General features: G+C 44.3%; 1 protein-coding gene across 1 annotated transcript in view; it reads left to right on the top strand.

Moving 5' to 3' along the window:
- Positions 1-6,024: 6,024 nt before the first annotated feature.
- MAP3K3 (mitogen-activated protein kinase kinase kinase 3) overlaps positions 6,025-20,341 on the top strand; it is a 33,538-nt gene continuing 19,221 nt past the window's right edge. The window contains exons 1-7 of the mRNA XM_042886607.1: positions 6,025-6,045; positions 6,357-6,590; positions 6,943-7,032; positions 10,095-10,135; positions 13,222-13,321; positions 14,180-14,293; positions 17,034-17,154. Of these exons, the coding sequence (XP_042742541.1) occupies positions 6,025-6,045; positions 6,357-6,590; positions 6,943-7,032; positions 10,095-10,135; positions 13,222-13,321; positions 14,180-14,293; positions 17,034-17,154 (721 nt within the window). The remainder of the gene's footprint in view (positions 6,046-6,356; positions 6,591-6,942; positions 7,033-10,094; positions 10,136-13,221; positions 13,322-14,179; positions 14,294-17,033; positions 17,155-20,341) is intronic.

Below are 20,341 nucleotides of genomic sequence, written 5' to 3'. Positions count from 1 at the left end.
GGGGAAGTTCTTTCCTATGAGAGCAGTGAGGTGCTGGAACAGCTGCCCAGAGAGGCTGTGATGCCCCGTCCATCCCTGGAGGTGTTCAAGGCTGGGTTGGATGGGGCCCTGGGCAGCCTGGGCTGCTATGAAATGTGGAGGTTGGTGGCCCTGCATGTGGCAGGGGGTTGGAGCTTCAGATCCTTGAGGTCCCTTCCAGCCTTGGCCGTTCTGTGATATCCAGGCAGTGTCCTTTCTGCAGAAGCCAACCTGATGCTGCATAACTCGCAACAGAGCTTCCATAGAAGTGCTTTCTGGGGCTGTTGGATGCTTCTTTGTAAGCACGTGAGCTCGGTGTGAAGAAGAATGTTTCCACAAAGCGCTGCAGCATAGTGTTGCAACTGCAGTTCTGATTGATGTGAAAGGAGAGAGCGAAACTCGTTAGGCTGTTGTGAGCAGATCTTTTAAAGACTGTTTTGCAACGGGCTGTATGACTCTGAGTTTTTTCCCACCTTGTTTCTCATGAGATTCTCTGACAGAGGAATGCTGCCGATGAGAGGTCAGTGCTGCAAGGTTGCAACCACAACTGGCTGGTGGAGGATCTCAGGCACTTCACAGCAAGGGCTACAGCAGTTATTTCCAAACCTGTGCTTTCCAAAAACTAGGGCTCCTCGGCAGCAATAGGGACACTTGCTTCTAAGACAGAGAAATGTGCATTTATGTGGGAAGCAAAGGGGAGAGCAGCACTCAGGCCCAGAGTGAAGTGCTCCTTGCAGGCCTGCTGCTGCCGAGGCTCTCCCCGGCCTGCTCTGCTTTCCTGCCTGTGTCACTTCCTTCCCTTGGCTCTCATGGCCCGGCGCTGCAGTGACAGCCCCCACGGCCTGGGGAGGGAGGGGGCTGAGCCCAGGGCCGGTCAGTGCCAGCTGAAATCCACACATCTGGGGGGAATTTCTCAGCAAGAAGAGGAACCTCAAATACGTATCCCAGGTTTCATAGGGATGCTCTGATTTTGCTTCCTTGCAGAGCGAGTCACTTGAGATTTCCTTAAAACAGAACAGCCTTTTGTTACCTTTAACGCTCTGTCATAAAACAGTTCTGCTCAGTTGTGAAGGGCTCAGAGCTCAGCTTTTCCAAAAATCTGCTTTCCGAACTTTAAAACAGATTCTCTTTTGAAAAATCTGACTTGTCGCCCTGGTTCTGCTGGTGGAATGGCAAGCAGCGTGGCTGTAGCCGGCAGCAGATGCCAAACACGAAGATGTTTGCTCTTCTCAAACAACTGCAGCATCGTGCCTTCTATTATCATGCTATATAAAATAGCATCCTGCTTTATAGAGGTTTATAGACTTCCTGTTTTTACCACTCTGCAGATGCTTTTACTTCGGGGCTTTTTTTTTTCTTAACCCTATTCCTATTTTGTGCCACTGCAAACACACTGACCTGCTGTGCCCTACAGCAAACCCTGTGTTGGTTGAAATAAACGCGTTATGCGGATGAAGGTTTTCTCTGTGAGCAGCAGTTCCCCTTTATCGATGGTCTAAAACCCGTAAGTGTAGTTTTTAAAACATGAGAAGCATTTCCTGGACAACATCTTTGCGCACAAAGCAGAGCTGTGTTTCCCAGACCTACTGGAGACGGAGCAGCACAGGGTCCTTCAGTGAGCTTCCAAAATTGCTTATTTTTTATTTGTGGTAACTTTTGCATTGTGTGATTAATGTCATGTTGCTGCAGATACTTCCTCAGAACCAATCTGTGGAAATCCTCTCTTTTGATGGATAGAAAGAAGTATTCGTGCTTGGCAACCTTAAATCCATCACAGCATTGTCCTGAATGGAAACATTTCTTCCTTAAGCAAATCCATATTTTACATTATTTCTTGTTTTTTAACACAAAATCACTCAGTTTCCTACCAAACCAACGTAGGGATCAGTTCTGTTGTATATATTGTTAGATGGGGGAGCTGATAGCCCAGTGTGTGGTTACTAACATCACATAAGCTCCACCTGCTGCTGCGTGGCATTGTGTACTGCGTGGTGTAAGATCACAGCCTTTAGCACTTGCCTGCAGGTGAATGGAGCTCCCAGCACTGATGCAGCCCTTGCTGCTCACCAGAGCGTTCTGCTGCTTCCCAGGTGCTGCCATGAAGAGTTTCACATCTCAGAGTTGTGTCAATCCACAAGTGAGCTAGTAAGTAATTCTCTGTACAGCTGAACTACAGCCTGCATCAGGAGGTTGAGGATGCCCCATCCCTGCAGGCATTCAAAGCCAGGCTGGATGTGGCTCTGAGCAGCCTGGGCTGCTGGTTGGTGACCCTGCACATAGCAGGGGGTTGAAACCAGATGAGCATGACCTTTTCGACCCAGGCCATTCCATGATGTGATTCTATGGCATGATTCTATGATAGGATGCAGATAGCTGGTCAGATGCGTGTCCTCTCTGCCTGCTTCCTCCAGCAAATGAGAGACTTTGAAAATCAGCCACCATGAGCACAGCTGGGCTTTGGCACCAAGCACCGACAGCCTGTGAGTGCATCTTAACTGCTGCTCCTTGTTTTGCAGCAAGGTGCCATGGTGTTTAGATGCAGTTTTTCATTCATAGACTTATTATTTGATTGACTTGATTTCGTGTCATGAGCGTTCAGTTAGAAGCTGTTTTCATAGCTGTTTTGCCTGCCCAAAGGAACCCTGACCATCTGCCAAGACAAGCTCTTCTTCATCCTTCTGGTAGTCAGCCAAACTGTGCTGTAGTGGAAAACTTGCATCCCTGCCCCTTGCATCCCTGCCCCTTGCATCCCTGCCCCTTGCATCCCTGCCCCTTGCCGTGCACCTTGGGTGCTGCAGCTCAGCAATTCACCGCTCCATCGGTGTCACAGTTTGTTGTGTGGCCTCTATTGGCTGCCTTGCTCAAAGATTATGCTTAATACCAAACAAGAGGAAGGAATGAGAGTAAACTGGAGATGCTCCAGCGAGGTAAAAGGGGAAGCGTTCAGATGTAAGGTTGGAAACAATTTTATATATAAAAAAAAAAGCAAACTGTGCTGAGAAGAAAAGGCTGCAGGGAGACCTGATTGCAGCCTTCCAGTGCTTGAAGGGAGAGTATAAACAGGAGGGGAATGGCTGTGTGTGAGGGTGGATGGTGATAGGACAAGGGGGAATGGTTTTAAACTGAGGCTGGGGAGGTTGAGGTTGGATATGAGGAGGCAGTTTTTGAGCCAGAGGGTGGTGAGGCACTGGAACAGGTTGCCCAAGGAGGCTGTGGATGCCCCATCCCTGCAGGCATTCAAGGCCAGGCTGGATGTGGCTCTGGGCAGCCTGGGCTGCTGGTTGGTGACCTGCACACAGCAGGGTGATGGAACCAGATGAGCATTGTGGTCCTTTTCAACCCAGGCCATTCTGTGATTCTTTCACAATCTTTTTTTTCACGTTTTTCTCCCACAAGGGGTTACTGAGTGCTGAGATGGATCCTAGCAATTATTTCCTTTGGCTGCAGTGCTCTTCAAAAGCAATCTCTTGCCTTGGTTGTGTTACTTACACCCCTGGTATAAGAGACAGTGTAGTTATTGTCCCATCTGGCTTGTCTTGGAAAGCAGAGATTTGGGGGGTAGGGAGGGGTTGGTTTTGTTTTTCCAAGGAACTTCATTGTGCTCTACTTTCCTTTTTTTTAAGAGTTTTATTCTCACTTAACACCTCCTGCGGGTGGGATGGGAGTTCTTTCCATCCCCATCTCCAGCCAGCCTGCCTGATGCTGCTGTTTTGATGGTGGTGCTCAGTTGTGCTCACGTCAGCATATCTTTGAATTTCCATAACCTGATCGGTTTTGTCTCTTAATAAATGATAGAATGCCTCGTTGAAATCCATAGTAGTCCATAATAGCCTTTTTCTCAGTGATGCTGAGAGCAAATGTGGTGAATGCAAGATCCCAGAATGTGGACTCCAAACCTGCCCCTAAGTGAGCTTCAGCTCTGAGAAGCACAGTGTTGCATTTATTAATTCCTGATACGATCAGAATCTTTGAAACAATGAGTTTGTTTGTTCGTGGTCCCTCGAAGCCCCAGAGCTGAGTAACCCTGGTGTTGAGCTGCTCTGTGTGGAGAGGTTCCAGTGGATGAGCTCACACGCACTGCTTGGATACTGAATGCCTCCAGTTGTTCACCTGGTGTCCCTTCAGTGTGTCAAAGCACTACCAAGCCGTAATGCTATCAAGAAGGCCGGGTTTAAATTAACTAGAAGAGTTTTAATGGCAGTGCAGTCCTGTTTTTTTAATGGTTAAACAATAGCTCTTGCTTTTGGGGGAGGAATAAAGCTGTCTTTCAGGAAAAGCAAAGCAGAGGAGGGTTTGCACTGCCTGGCAGCACGAGGTGAAGGCACAGTGCAAGTACTGCTGCTCCCTGCAGAGCACTGAGAGGCCTTCTGGGCAGGAGCTGGAGAGAAAATCAGCGTGGTTCTGTTCAGGCTGGAACGGGTTTAGATGTTACCCCCATACACACAGGCCTGTTTTCTTCTTTCTTGCTTTTAAATGTTGGTAGCATTCATTCCTGCATGCTTTAGAAGCTGCGTACATCCCACATCTGGCACCTTTAAGCGTTGCAAAGATCTAATTTGCTGTTCAGACATTGTTTAATTCTGAATCCAGTCTTCTGCATAAAACATAAGCTGTCTTTATGGAGAGACACCCATGAACAAATGCATGAGCTGAAACTGAAGGAACAATTACTGCCGATGAGTCTCCTTACAGAGGAATGCAGGTGCAGGCCAGTCTGCCACTGCTTTTTCCAGCGCCTTTCCCCATCCCAGTCAGAGTCCTGAATTGTGAATAAATGTGTAGCCTAAAAATGCTCATTTCAGTTCAGACCAGTCAAACTGATGTGTGTAAGGACCTCAGAGAGAAAGGAGGAATCTAACGTCTCAAAAATGCCTGCTGTACAAGCAGAGTGACTGGTCCTGTCCCATTACAACCAGACTTTGCGTGCCAAATTTGATTTATTTCTCTTCTATGCAGCATCGAGTAATACAGGATTTTGTTATGCTTGCAGAAGCAGAGGATTGTTTTCAGTAGCTGTTAGAGTCATAGAATCATCAAGGTTGAAAAGACTACTAAGATCACCAAGACCAACCATGGCCCCCCACCACCACACCACCAACCTCGTCCCTCAGTGCCACCTCTACCCTGGCACGCCAAGTGACCAAAAGTGCAATCCCACACACTTCCCATTTGGAAGCTCAACCCAAATGGTGCCACCTCCATTCTCATCTATGCCAAACGGTATTTTTTAGTCATGTAAAACAGATCTGGATTGAATTGCGTCACTGAACCCCGTTTTTTGTGCCAGAGGTTCAATCCGAGCATCAGAGTCATTTTGCAGCTATTAGCAAGTCTTCCTTTCCCTGGCCTTGCTGTGCTTTCTGAACAGGCAGTGGCTGATTAAACAAGGTAATCTGTTCAACCTCAGGTGGCAGAGCTGGTGGCATCTCCTGGTTGTGCAGGTTGAATGGTGTCATCCCATGTTGTGCAAGCTTTTATTCTAAAAGCCAAGTCACCTGTGTAACAAGCCAGCCTGAAGCAAGAGTGAGGGATGTTTCATGAGCTCAAAGTCACCCCATGCAGCTCTACCCAGGAGACTCAAAGACCTCCCACTGCCAGCACCTTCAGTTAGAAGACCTCTATGTTGGCATCCACCACAGCTCCTGTGCATTTTGCAATGGAAGAACTCTTTACATTGGTTACATCAGGAATCTTTAGCATCCAAAGTTAATTTTCAGGCTGTAGTACACCCTGAAATATCTCTGTGCACGTTTTTTATTTTCTTACATTTGCAGGGGCCTTGAATTGAGCTTGCTGCATCACGCTCTGACAGCAGACAGCGTTCTTGATGTGCAGTTTGAATCTGTTAAATAGATCTTGGAGTTTCATAAGAAACTTTGAACTTTGGCCCATCAGCTTCTTCTGGGGAAGGACAGAACCATTTTGAGGATATCACTGCAGAGTTGAACTGAGATATTCTGTTTGTCCAAATTTTCATTTTCTTTCTACTGGCCGTAGTCAGTCACAATGGCAAGCAGGAGTTTGAAGGTAATGGGATGCACAGTTGGAGGGAAGAGATTCTTACCGGGTTTTCCTTGGCAGAAGCACATCAGACTGCTCTTCCTAAATGACCTGTGATGATGTAGCAAAGCTGTCCAAGTGGGACTGTTTGTTCTGAAGGCATCTTAACAGAACCAGGGCCCTTGGGATGTTTGATTCTGTGATTTGATCTGATCCTCACCACGTCAGATCCTCTCGTGACATTGGACAAGCGACTTAAAATTGGTCTATTTACTACTTCAGGATCTTTGGTTGGTTGTTTTTTTGTATGACTAAATGAAATCACAGTGTGTTTGCAGAGATCTCTAAAAAAAGAGTTGTCTTTCTGTGAGCCAGCAGAAAACAGGCACAGAAGCGTTACAGTTGATGCTCACACAAGCTGCTCACTATTAAAATTCCTGTGCCCCACAGACGAACAAGAGGCCTTGAACTCCATCATGAAGGACCTGGTAGCACTCCAGATGAGTCGACGTCACAGACTGACTGGATTTGATACCATGAAGAATAAAGACACCTCTCACTCCAACAAACAGGTAATAGGATGTTTGATGGGTGCTTGGAATCGGTACCTGGAGGCAGAAGGGACAGAGCAGGCTGACAGTGGGCCTGCTGACTGCATGCTGCCGTGTGCTTTTAGCATTACAAGTGAACAGTCCCTACTCTTGCTCAGGTGTTGCCAGCATGGTAGCTTTGTTCATTTATTTACCTTTGTGGCCTAAGGAAGGTGCAGTTTGGGTGTTTTGCAATGTCTCAGCCTTCCATCTTCCTCCCACGTGCGTTTCTGATGGGTTTTGGTCTGTGTAGATTAGCTAAGAAGTTTAACAAGTGGTTTTCTGGTCTGTGCTGCCTTTTTATTGAAGAGACTTTTTCTTCTTATTCTTAAAGAAAAAGCACAATGCCAGCAGTCCACCCCTCTTGGGCAGCCCTGCAATAACAAACCAGTGTGCCTCTGCAGTGGAAGAAAAAAAAATTCCGGTAAGAAAGTTTGCTTCTTATTCAATATTAGTGATTATAAATTAGGAACCTGTTTTAAAATTGTGTGTGGCAACCTTTACAGGGTTCACTTCAGTAGATGTGAGGGCCAGGAGAGCTTTTCTTTACTGACTGTCGTGATACAGTAGTAGCATGTGGTTCTCCCTGGAGTGAAAATAATGCTTAAACTCAGAGGGAAGCAGAGAACTGAGAGGCAGCAACGATGAAAAGGAAACAAGTATTTCAACTTGTGATTCAACAGAGGGTCACTGCAGGTTAAAGCTGCATAAAGCAATCTGTTGGATAATGAACTAATGTCTCATCTTCACATGAGTCAGACTGCGTACGAATACAGAATGAGGAGCCTGATAAAAATGAGTCAGACTGAAGTTGATTCAAGAACAGCGAAGGGGATTCTCTGAGAGGCCTGGCTTTAGTTAAGGTGCAATAAATCTTGCCTCTGTGAAAAAGGAAGCAGCTCTTTACAGGTGTCTGAATAGAGACAGCATCCTCCTCAACGCTGAGGATTGGCTGGAGTTACCCAGATATGTGTCACGTGAAGAGAGAACTGAAAGTAGCCCTTATGTGACTATGGGGATGCAAAATCTATTTTCCAAATGAAATACTTGTCCCAAGGTAATAAGTGGCACCATCAATACTTCAAAGCTTATCTGGATTTATTTTACATTTCTCTACAAAAAAATAGTCTGTTGTAAACTATTTCATTTTCTTTCTGGTAGAAACACAAGGCAGACTAGTCCAGCTCTGGCACTATATGCTGCTTATTGTTTGAATGAAATACTTCAAATCAACAGCTTCAGTCAGGAAGTGTTTGTCCAGTAGTGTCTTAAAGAATTAAGTTAGCTGCAGTTGGATTCAGGTTAACACGAGAAGCTGACTGTGTCAGTAGACTTACTGTTTCCAGTTACGTACTTATTACAGGCTTAAACTTGCTGGAGCAGGCTGTAAAGTACGTGTCTGTCTCTTCCTTGTGCTTTGTCTGCTCGTAATCTTTTGGTTCAGCTGAGATCTGGGATTTCCTCGAGTGTGCTGGACAAATCCACAGACACAGCAGTACGGAGCCCTTTCCAAGTCATGTTGAAATGTAAATTCAGGGAAGTCTTAAATCAAAATCTGTAATCAGTCTTTATGATGGCACACCACAGAACTGGAATACTAAAACCCCAAACTTGGATTTGTTTTCTTGCTCATCTCTTAGGATAGTTTGTGGGAGTTGCTTCAAAGAGCAGTTTGTATGGGGGATAGGTTCCCCATGCTTCCAAAGGAAACACACAGTGCTGGACATTTAACTATTCCAGGTTCTCTCTGAAATGTAAACACGAAGATCACTTCAAATTCCTCTCCATAGGTCTTAGGAAAGTGAACACGAATGGCCGGTGTGTGATGCTTCTGGAAAGCATGATCAGGAGATAGATACCAAATTTTGTCGGTCCCCAAGTCCCCTTTTTCCCCTTTATTACAGATGACAGCTTTGAAAGGATGCAGTGAGGTGAGGAAGATATTTTAGTTTGTTCAGATAGCAGCAAGTTGAGGAATGATTTCTGTAGAGCCCTGAAGAGCTTTTAGTGCTGCCTAATCTTGACTAGCAAGAATTTAGCTGTTAATATGTTAAACTTAGCTGTTTCATAACCTAAAACTCCTCTTGAGGTCAGAAATTTAATCTATAAAATGACTGTCATTTAATTTCATCCAAACAGATCCATTTAGTTCACTTAGACCAGACTACTTCAAATAGTAGAGAGGAAGATAATTGAGAGCCTTCCTTCCCAGCTAATCCTATTACAGGGGGATCATTCCTCCCTCCAGAAAAGAATGTTTCATCAGTAGTTGACTGGTGGGCATCATTTGCAGCTTTTCATTCCTACGCTGCTGCGTTTTTCCTTTACTGTTCAATTAAAACGACCTGTCTAAAATTTGCTTCATTTTGCTGTCTTTCTTCCCACATCTGAAAAAATGTCCTTGGTAGAGTTGATGTGCAAATTAGGCACCTGCAGGTTCTTGTTGCTCTGAGTGGGGAGCTCGATTGTCACCATCAGTTACGTACCTGTGGTGCTGCAGGAGTGCTGTGTGCTGGCACTAATTGCACAGGTCCCTTTGAACTGCATTCTTGACCACTAGGCCTGCCAGATATTTCCTCTCACTGAAGAGCATTTCCTGGCCACGTTTGTTTTGAAGTTCCTAGATGTGTGATTGCCTATTGTCTGAGGCTTTCACAGATGGCTTCATCCACCCCGATCACACAAATCGTGCAGCAGAAATTATGGAGTCTTACCAGAGCAGATTTTTCCCTTTCATTTTGATCTGTGAGGCCTAAATTGGGATCTGAACGTTGAGCTCCAGAGTTGAAAGTTCAGCAGGTTGACCCTTCTGTGTCATGCAGCATCTTCTGAGTTTGCAGGGAAATGCCCAGGTCGTGCAGTTGTTGTTTTTAACCATGTGCCAGAGAGGAGTGACTTTGCACTCTCAAAGTGACTCTCAGAGGTTTGCTTATTTGCTGAGCCAGGAGCTGAGTTTTAGCAAAAGCAGAGATTGACTGCAGTGTGAAGAATGTCATCTATTCCCTGCATGTGTCTCCTTTCTGCCATGACAAAAAACAACCCACATCTTGAGACTTCAAAGAAAATGAGCTTCAGTTCAGCTGAATGTGCAGCTGGATGGTATTGCAGGCTTTTGTCACACAGTGTTTAAGAGAGATTCATTTTCCTTATCACTAAAATACATCTGTGTCTTCCATAGGACAATGATAAAAATTACAATTTAGTTTTTACCCCTTTCCTTCTCTTTCTCCCTTAGCAATTTCTCCATTCCTCATGGTGCTGTGTTCACATCTCATCCTCTTAAGTGTCCACCATCTACTTCAGCTTCCATGCAGAAAGTGGCCACGTTTGCTGTGTTCTGGTTCACTTTCTGAGGAGTCCCTGCCTGCTGCTATCACCTGCTTTGTGTTTGGGCCTTAAAGCCATCATGTGGGCCATTCATTTGCTTTATTTTCTGTTGGTCAGAGTTTCATTGTGAACTAACCTCTCGTTCTTTCTTTTATACAGAATGATGTAAGGATAAAGTTTGAATATAATGGGGAAAGACGGTAAGTCTGTCTTCACTTCTTTCCTTGTTTCCTTGTTATTTCCTTTATTTGGTTTTCAGATACTTTCTATTGTCCAAAAAAAAAAAAAAATCAGCTAAATTAGCACTTTCTGTGTTTACAATATTGTTTCTAGGGAGTAAAATTCAGCTCTCTGTGGTTGTTCATGAGGTTTTCGTAGTGAAGTACAAAGGGATGTTCCTGATTTAGTGCATCATGTGAAACCTTGGCTGCTAGAAAACGTTTGGAAATGAAACAAAGCAATCAACAGTGTTAATAAGCACTTAAAGCTTTCCCCTCTTGTTCATAGTTTGTTGTTCATGGTCAGCCTTCAGTGTGAAGCATTCTCCTTGATGAGTGCAGTTTGGAGCACAATGCCAGAGCTTGTTAAAGCTCACTGCATTGGAACAAGCGATGGGGTGCAAATATTATATCAGTGGGAAGATACAATGATCACCTGGAAATTTCAGAGGTTGGCCTCAAAAAGCCACTGACTTTTTCTCTATTGGAGGAGAGCTTTATCAAACGTAGGCATTTTTCTTAAAACAGGAGAGCAGAGGCGTTTCTCTGTGGGTAAAGCAGACAATAAAGAACGATTTGTAAACTTCTCCTTAAATAATGGAGCATAATGAATTCTGTGGCTTACAGAAAAGAAGAAAAAAATTGGTGCTCAAGAGGAGCATTTTAAAAGTGCCTCTGCCAGCCCATTGCTCAGCACTGCAGTGATGGAGGCACTGTGTGGCTGCACGGCTCCCCATGCTGCTGTGTTGTGACAGGGCAACTCGGAAACTCGTCACCACTGTCCTGTCATCTTCTGACATCTTCTGTGTCTTCTGCCAGGGCGCGTTTAAGATGGCTTAGAGCTCAGGGGAGAAGAAAGCTTTTTCTTCGAGTGATGTTAAAATGAAAAGGTTGATTGTGCATTAGTCTAATTATGCAGCTACGCTTCCCCGAATTCCCCATTCCCAAAGTGGTATGCAGTTACAGACAGCAAGCTTGCACCGAGAATGTAAGTGTGTGTGCTTGGTTTCAGAGGAGCTGCCAGATCTGACCACAGATATTTAAGGTGGTCAGGCAGGAATGGGCTCCTTAAACCCTGCAGTCCAGGATTTTGTGGTAGAAGAGTGCACAGAGTTTTTTAAACTAATAGAATTTGTGGCACCTGAGAACAGCTCTGCTTTTTAATGCCTTGAGTGTAGAATGGAAGCCTTTATAAGGGACTTCAGTCCAGCTGAGAGCTAAATTACGGTGCCAGAGTACTGTAATTTCATGGATGGGTTTCTTACTAATATGTAGAAAATGTTATTGTGGGCTGCTTTTTTAGCAGGGACAATTATTGCTAGATTGCTGGATGTTGTAGGTCTGGTGGCAAGATGAACCCTTCCTGGGCAGGGAAAATCAACTAACACTACAGCTATTTAGAACAAAAGCTGCATGCAGTGCAAGGATACTGAGTGCTGACAAAGCGTGCTGGGCGAATGGAATGCTTAATTTTGGCAATTAAGCATTTTGGAAGGAGGTGGCGAGGCAGAAGAGCTCCAAGGCAGAAGAGCTGACGACCATCTGGATGTGGTGCATGGACTGATTAACAATAAGGTCCTGAGCATTGGACATCACTGGCTTGCTGAAATGAAGTCTAATGGGTCATAAGCTGGAGTTACCATTGACTCCTCCAGTTCTTGACCCAGCATATTTTATTTACTGGGTATTCTTCTAGGAGAGAGAAAATAATCTTTTTCTTTGACTGTCAAGGTAGCAACTTTCAGAGCACTTGGCAACTTCCTACAGCAGGACGTTCCAGCAAAATAAGCAGTTTTAGAAGCTTTCCTGGTACTTCATTTTACTACTTAGCCTAAAGCATTATAGTTTTTATTCCTATGTAGGCAAAACAGTAATAAATACCTAGCAAAGAAAGCTCTGCTACCGTTTTCTGGAAAGCATGCCTGTGCCATGGCGTTCATCAGGGTTTCCTAGGGCAGCTGTGGCTGTTGCCATTGTGGGTTCCTTGAGGCCATTGTAGATTAGGACACGGAGCCATTCAGCTGGCTAGGAAATGGCTGAGTGTTAGGACTGGGATGTGAGTGGGCTGGAGGTCTGGGCTGAGAGCAAGCAATCAAATTGGGGGCTGGAGCACCTCCCCTATGAGGACAGGCTGAGGGATTTGGGCTTGTTCAGCCTGGAGAAGAGAAGGCTGCGGGGTGACCTCATTGCAGCCTATCAATACCTGAAGGGAACCTACACCCAGGAGGGGAGTAAACTCTTCAAAAGGGCTGATAACAGCAGGACTAGGGGAAATGGTTTTAAGTTGAGGGGGGGAAGATTTAGGTTGGATGTTAGGGGGAAGTTCTTTACTAGGAGAGTGGTTAGGCCCTGGAACGGGCTGCCCAGGGAGGTTGTGGATGCCCCGTCCTTGGACGTGTTTAAGGCCAGGTTGGACGGGGTCCTGGGCAACCTGATCTGAATGTGTATGTTTGGTGGCCCTGCCAGGCAGGGGGGTTGGAACTACATGATCCTTGGGGTCCCTTCCAACCCGGGTGATTCTGTGATTCTGTGAATCAGAGAATCAGGGAATGAGGGCATTCAGAGGCCTTTGTGTCCTCCTCCCCGATGCCTGCTGTCAGGAGCTCAGCACTGACTTGCTGTGGGAAAGTTTGTTGAAACCTTTCAGTTGGAACACGTTTTGGAAAATACAAGGAAGTGTTTTTAGTTCAGGTATCAGAGTATTTAAATCAAAACATTCTTTTGTTTTTTTGGGCCTTCTGCTGCTTTTATTGCAACTCTCACTACATTTATTTGCTTGTGTTTACTGCTTGAGGCGGTGTGCTTTAAGCCAACATACATAGCACGTTTGTATCCTCTTCCATGGAAGAAATGGATTCAGTAAAGGATATTTTTCTCTCCAGGAACAAAGGCATTCTATTACAAAGTTGAATAAATCTGAGATTGAATTTTGTGTTCTGACAAACCAACTGCAAATGCACCTCAGATCGAGAATCAGTGGCATTGCTTTGAATGATTCGGCCATCTGATTTGATTTCATTGTCAGATGCATGTCTGATCTGAGTGTTTTTTTTCTGCTCTTGTTTCAGAATTATCCCTTTTGTCCGTCCCGTGCGCTATGAAGATGTGCAACAGAAAGTGAAAACAGCCTTTGGGCAGCCTCTGGACCTCCACTACCTGAACAATGAGGTACAGAGCATCCTTGTGAGCGTTCAAAACATGCTGCAGGCTCTCTGGGTGATGCCTCCTCTTTCCATCCCAGATTCTGTGCTCTTGAGGAAGACGTGCTGGTGCTGACAGAGCATCACATTGGTGTCAGTGTTGTACAGGCATCGTCTCCCTTCTTCCTGCTGGGGTTATTTGGGAGATGCTAATGGGGAGTTTGCATTTGTCTCTGAGGAGCTGGGTAGTTTGTGCAAATAAGAGGAAGTATTTCAGGATTTCTCACTCATTTCCCTATTTTTTTGTTGTGGTTTTGCTCTTGCATTGTTAGAGACTGCATCCCTAACGAAGGAGATGCCGAACCTTATTCACCAGTAGAAGCTCAACAAAAATAAAAGTGGTTCCTCATTTTTAACAGCATCCAAATTTTGAGTTGTGAGTGGGGTAAGAACAGAGGGTATCTGAGGAAAATTTCATGGGATTTTCCTGGCAAGTTTTAAATTCCTCTTGAATTCCCCTCTTTCAAAGTCTAAATCTTCCCTACATCAGTCTCTTAGGTGAAACCTAGCTTTCAATTGATCTTAGATCTGGATTCATGCATATTCTGAGACTGCTGTCATCAGGGAGGCTGGGGCCTGACTCTGACTTGTTCTTGGATAGCTGCCTAAGGGAAATTTGCACAGGGTCAACCACAGCTCTGATGGTGTGGAAGGAAAGCCCTGAACAAAAAGACATTGGGAGAGTATTGTGATGAAAGCTCAGTCAGAATCCTAGCTTGTATTGTGGTTTTATTTTCATTTTTTATAGTTTCTTTACCTTCCTCTTGTGGAAATAGATTCATTTTTGCTGTCCTTTCTAATGTTTTTTTGTTTGTTTGTTTTGCAGCTTTCTATTCCTTTGAAAAACCAAGATGACCTGGATAAAGCAGTAGATCTCTTAGACCGAAGCTCTAATGTGAAAAGCCTTAGAATATTACTGCTTTCTCAGGACAGAAACCATGTAGGTAACAACTCCTATGACTGCAACAAAATGAAGGGCTTTACCCTCAAGTCTCTGAAAAGCAGTAGTCTTAGCCAACAGGAATTAGTAAGACTGCTTTGCTTCCCAGATATACACACGAATATATTTCTTCTCTTTGTTTTGACTTACCTCTAGGGTTTGTTCTGTGAGTTTTTTTGGGGTTGTTTTTTTTTTTTTTGCTACTTACAGAGGTGTTTAGGGACTGAAACACTAAAAGGAGATTTTCAAGCTGTAATTATGAAGGACGTTTTATGCAGAGAACCCAATGACTCTATGCAGAAAACTCATAATGAGTTTGGATCATAGAGAGGAGTTGTTTTTTTTTTTAGTTTTGATTGATGACACAGTGTCAAAACTGCACATAATTAGCTTGTCTTTAAGAAAGCACAAGTTGTTCTTGATGACAAGCCATTAGCACTTCTATTCTGGATGGGAAGTCTCCTGATGACTTTTTTAGCTCTGTAGCTTACTGCTTTGGATCCAGTCTTACTGTTAGAAACTGAGTTGCTTTTAAGCTCATGATGGCACATAAGCACCTAAGATGGATTTAGCTGTGTCTTGATTCACTGTCCTGGCTCACAAGGGGCTGTGGCAGTGAGTTTCAATGTAATTTGCACTTTTCAGCAGAAAAGACCATAACATGAGAAGTAGAGGAGTGAAAGTGTTTAGGTTTATTTGTTTTCTTCTTTTTGGAGTTAATGTCACACAGCATAATGCCAAAGGCTCTGATAACTGAGGTATTTTATTTGCAAATTATTAAATCCTTCTGCACAGTGTGACACAAAGCACCACTCTGCCTTGAAAGCTCTGCTGATGGTGGCTTGTTGATCTGGAATGTACAGCTCTGTTCAGGATTGCAGGCTGTCAGCTCAGGCTGTTGGAATAATCACCCTTGTAATTCTTAGAGCTGTCAGAAGAATGATTTTTTTTCATTTTCAACTTTTGAAGTTGATAATCCGTGTTAACAGACAAATAAATGTCTCCAGGTGTATTAACAGCAGTTTCCCAAGTGTCTGGGTGCCAGAATCTGGAAGGGCTTGGGGGGGGTGATGCAGTTCTTTGTCCTGTGCCCCTTCCCTGAGCATTTGTAACTGGCTGCTCCAAGGACAGTGCTTGGCAAGAAGACCTTTGGTGTGACCTGATGCAGTCAGACTGCTCTGTGTTGTCAGGAAACGCTCTGCAAAAGGTGGCCTCTCCTTTTGGTATTACACAGCACAACAGTTCTTTTACAACCCTCTAAATTTCAGTATCTTAAGGCTGCTAACCAGATTTTACATGATACTGTCTAAACTTTACGTAAGCCACCAAAACTTTCCTACAATAAATGCTCAGCAAGTCTCATCCCTATAGCAGCCAGTAGCCTGTGCTGTGCTCATGTCCTTTCATTAGCTGTTTTTTCCCCTTTGGCTCAAAGCAGAAGCAAACAGTGAAGTCTTCACTAAGTGCCACTGTTTCCCCCTCTTCTCCGACTTCCTTTTCGTCTCTTAGTTGTCTGACAGGAGAGTCCTCCATGTGATAAAGCAAAAGCCCACAAGTCTGAAGGAGGATTCTTGGCTGCATGATCTCATCCCACTGAGAGAGCGGGAAGCATTATTTTTCCTGAAGTACAGGATGCAGATTTTGTTTTGGTTGTGCTTTTTCTTTTTCTGGGGATGGAAAGGTAATGCCCTGACTTTGGCACTAATATGTGTATAAACCATCTTAACTTTACAGCAGTAGCTGTGTGATTTGTACTGAGAGCCTGTGTTTGTGAACATTGTTTATATTAATTGCCTTGTGCCTCTTGCTGTGGCTCACGTGTGCTCTTCCTTTTCTCAAGAAACTCAATCCTTTGTCCTTTCTCTCTGTTTGGAAACTAATGGGAAGAACTGGCTGAGTTGAACACCCAGAGCACTAAAGCCAGACTGTCCACATAAGCAGTGTGACCTGTGCACCTTATTCAGCTCCTATCTACTCCTGTACAATGTACTCATGACAAGAGGTTTTGCAATTTCAATCTGACTCCCTCCTCACTGAGTGCAAAAGGTTTTGCTTTTTGATTGAGCAGCAGTTCAGTGCCTTTTTGATGCGTGGTCTCACATCTCATTTGCCAGTCCTGTTCAAATGACGTGTCTCCTTTCACTGCTCCATTTTGAATGAAATGAGGGCACCACAGAGAAAGGATCTTTAATTACATTATGTCTGTGTAGGTTCAGGAAAGGACGAAGACAGCATTCACCTTGGTATCTTCAAACTCTTAAATTCTAGTATTTTTGCTTAGGCTCTCTGAGTAGTCACTGCACTTTTAACAATTGTAGGGTACCACGTTGGTGGGTAACTGCTTCTGAAAGTGCAAGATTCCCAATTTATCTATGCTGGCTGAAGTGGCTGGTAGAAATTGTAGGTTCGTCCATGATCTGAGCCCCTTCCCCATTGCTTTCACAGGTAGCTGCTAATGGGAGACAGCACTGAGACTTGTAAACCCTGTGTTTGGTTTGAGGCTGGAGGATAGTATGCTCTAGTTGTTTGACTCCTGTTTCACAATACAATTGCAAAGCTTCCTCTTTTGCTGCCTTTCTTGTTTGTGTCCTGTGAAGTAATATGAAGTAATAAGCCATCAGGCTCTAGGACTGATTTTCAGCTGCTTTCTTGATACTAAACATAATGATGTTTTTAATCTGTGGCCAGACTGTTTCAGCTTCACAGTATCATTTTATTTTGTTTTCATTTTACCCAACAGACCAGTTCTTCTCCCCATTCTGGACTGCCCAAACAAGTCAGGATTAAAACCTCCCAATCTGTGGGGGATGTGAACACACCTTACCAGCAGGCAGAGCCCCGAAGCAGGCACCTTTCTGTCAGTGAGTATTTCTGTCACTTTTGGGGGGTTGAAAATGTTCTTTTGGACAGTAGTATTTACTGTGTAGAGTTGATGAAAACCATGAGAAAATGAAAGGTCATTCTAGGACAAGGCAGTTCATGTTCAAAAGCTCCTAATACATTTGTAAGTTTCAGAGTTCCTTGCTAAGCTGTTGAACAGCTGAGGAGCTGTTAAAGGGGATGTGCTAAAGCCAGATTCATTGAGGTTAGGAATTTGGAAAGCTTACGTGAGCCCGTGAAGCTTTTGTATTTAGATTGGCAATTTCACTTCATGAAATCTACATTTGATTTTTCTTTTCTTTTCTTTTCTTTTCTTTTCTTTTCTTTTTTTGAACCTGTTCTTGTTCCTGGAATGAAGTATTTTACTGGGAGCACAGGAATTGCCACTGCTACCCACTGCCGACTTCCCTTACCTTCCACTTGTAATTACCACATCTGCAGCACACAGGGCAAATAGGACAGGTGACTGAGACAGCTGCACAGAAGAGAAGGAAAAGAGTCAGTAGTATGTAATTCTGTCTCATTTCCTTTGTGCTTATTAGCTTAGTGAGTTCACATTCAGTGGGAAGGTCCATGTAAGACTCCTGTAATGTAAATCTCACCCTGTAAGTTGACAGGCGTTGTCAGTTCTCTCCGACTGTGTGCATGATTTTGCAGGAAGAACTTTCTGACCATATGTGTGCACCTTACAGAACACAGGGTGCACCACATAGTGCATTGGCTTAGAGCAGCCACGGGCATGCATTTTTATTTCCACTGTTTCTACCTGTGGTAGATTTGGCTGAGCTGCCTGATTTCTCTGTGGTATCTCACTGTGTAACTGTGAAGCACTGTTCAAATCTGTGGTTGAAAGATGCACAAAGCTGTGATGGTTTTCTATGAAAAACTAAAATGCCTGAAGCTCCTGCAACTTCACGGATTAGAATCATGGTGTGAGACCTCAGTAAGGTGTGAAGGAGCGAAAAGGTGGAGGGCAATAACAGGGATCTGAAGGCTACAGCCTGAGGTGGTAGTGTGTGGAAATGACTTTTGCCTTGGAAGTGAGAAAAGCTGAAATTTGCTGGAAGCAGAAGCAGAGCGTGGTTGCATTTGTTAGAACAGCTATTTTAGGGCCTGTCAGACCCAGTGCTGCAGATGACAGGTGCTGCAAATCACGAGGGCAGTACTGGGAGCTGGGAATCTCAGAGCTGTTTTGTTTCCAAGTTCTACAGCAGCTCCCTCTATGGAGGAGGAGTACTTCAGTTTGATTAACTGTAACCTTCAGGCATGATCTTAACTGGATTTTGGATTGATGTTAGTGAAGCAGTCGTACTGTCAAATAACAAGTGCAGTTAAATTGGAGCCAACAGGCTCTCTCCATGCTGGTGGCTCTAAATTCAAGTTGGATCCACGCTGCTGTGACCAATGCGTACTTGAGTGGAAGCTCAGTAGAGAAGGGCTTAAGAACTAAACCAGTCGTTCTCTGTTCTAGACTTGTCTAGCAAGTCTGCTTGCATCTTGTCTAGAGTCTGCTGATCCCCTTTTACACAGTTTACTCTTATGAAGTAGCAAACCAAATAGAGAAGTGCTGAAATGATCAGAAATAGTCTGAAACTGGTACAGAAAGGGTTTTCCCATCCATTATCGTCTGATGTTAATCTGCGTAAAAAGAGCAACATTCCTTGCTCCTATAAGGCAAGCAGTGGTATCCATGCTTGTCTGAACACCACGTTTCTTTTTTCAGACAGATTCAGTGCCAAAAGCATTTCATTTTAAAAAATCTTGTTCTTTTGTTGGCATGCTGAGGTATCCAAATAGTGACGCCAAAGCTAACAGACCGTACGGAGTGTCTGTCGTGGGTAAATGGTGTGGTAATAAGGGGCCTCTCCTGTATCCCTGTTGCTCTCTCCTCTTATGCCAGCTAATGGACACTTTCTGATTAGCCTGTCATCAATTAAGAAGGCTTTGGTTTTATTTTCTGAACATGTCTTGGTTCCAGGCTGCTGCCTTAGTAAGAGATCCAGAAGGGTTCCAGTTCTGTTGGAGGTCTGGTGGTAATTTGGCAGTAGCTCAGCCTTAAGTTAGTTCCTTCTTCCTCCTCTTTTCCTATCTTTAATTCTGGGGAAAGAATGTACTCCTGTTTTCTAGTGTTTCAAACAGAGATAATTCTCTATTCGTAACACATCATGAAATGAAAGCTGAGAGCAGCATTCAGCAGAAACTGTTTGCATGCAGAATATGTATCTGTGTAGTTCCTGTCTTCTCAAGTGGACGGGCCTCGAGCCTGCTGTCACCAATCGGGGGGAAGTAAAGATACGTTTTATTATGGAAAAAAAAAAAGAGAGAGAGAGAGAGAGAAAAAAAATAGTTGCTAAGCATTCTGGCAGCACTTGTGTTTTTTCCACTCGCTTCCTTTGATATACATTGATTTAGTGCCGACTTCCTTTTCCTGCCCAGCAATGGGGGCCTTTCCACAATAGCAGCTGAGCTGCTGCCAGCAGGACGTGGGCTTCCTTCAGCCGTGGCACCGGGTCGGAAGGAGTGAAAGTATGCTCCCATGCCTCAGTGCAGCCACACAGCACACTCTCCTGTTTATCTCCCCCCAGTTGGTTTGTGCTGCCACGTGAGCCCTGCAGAGCTACTCGGAAAATCAGGTGGCAGCTCGGAGCTGCAGATTGCCTTTTTGCATGCAAACCACCTCGTGCACCCACAGCCGCGGCAGTGTGTTTTTTTCCTTTCATTCTGCCCTCTGAAAGGTGTATGCAAGGTTTTCAGTTTGCTACTGCCAGTGTTTGCCTTCACTCTTTATTATAATAATTTCTGTTGAAAATATTTTTCTTGGGAGAGTATTTGCTGATCCTTACCCATCTTTCACAGCACCTGAGTACACACACTTAATTAAAGACAGTGTTGTAAAGAGCACAGCTTGAGAGCTGATCTTCAAACTCTGCCTCTGACTTCACGGGTGACCTTGGGTAGGTTGGCTGGACCACAGAGTTTCTTGGAGCTCACATTTGAACTTGGTGGGAGCTGCAGGTGGATACGTTGCTGCAGAAGAGGATTTTATATTCCTTCCTGTTTCTAGTGTGTCATCTTTGAGATCCACAAGGGAAAAACAAGCCCCAGGTGTTACATTTCTCTCACAACAGAATCTCCTTAGGCAGCACCAAAACAGATGAGTAAAATGTT

Source organism: Lagopus leucura, unplaced genomic scaffold (assembly GCF_019238085.1).
Source record: "Lagopus leucura isolate 7727_CA_CO unplaced genomic scaffold, USGS_WTPT01 Super-Scaffold_100059, whole genome shotgun sequence".
In the NCBI taxonomy this organism is placed as follows: domain Eukaryota; kingdom Metazoa; phylum Chordata; class Aves; order Galliformes; family Phasianidae; genus Lagopus; species Lagopus leucura.
This window is presented reverse-complemented; position numbering and strand designations above follow the sequence as displayed.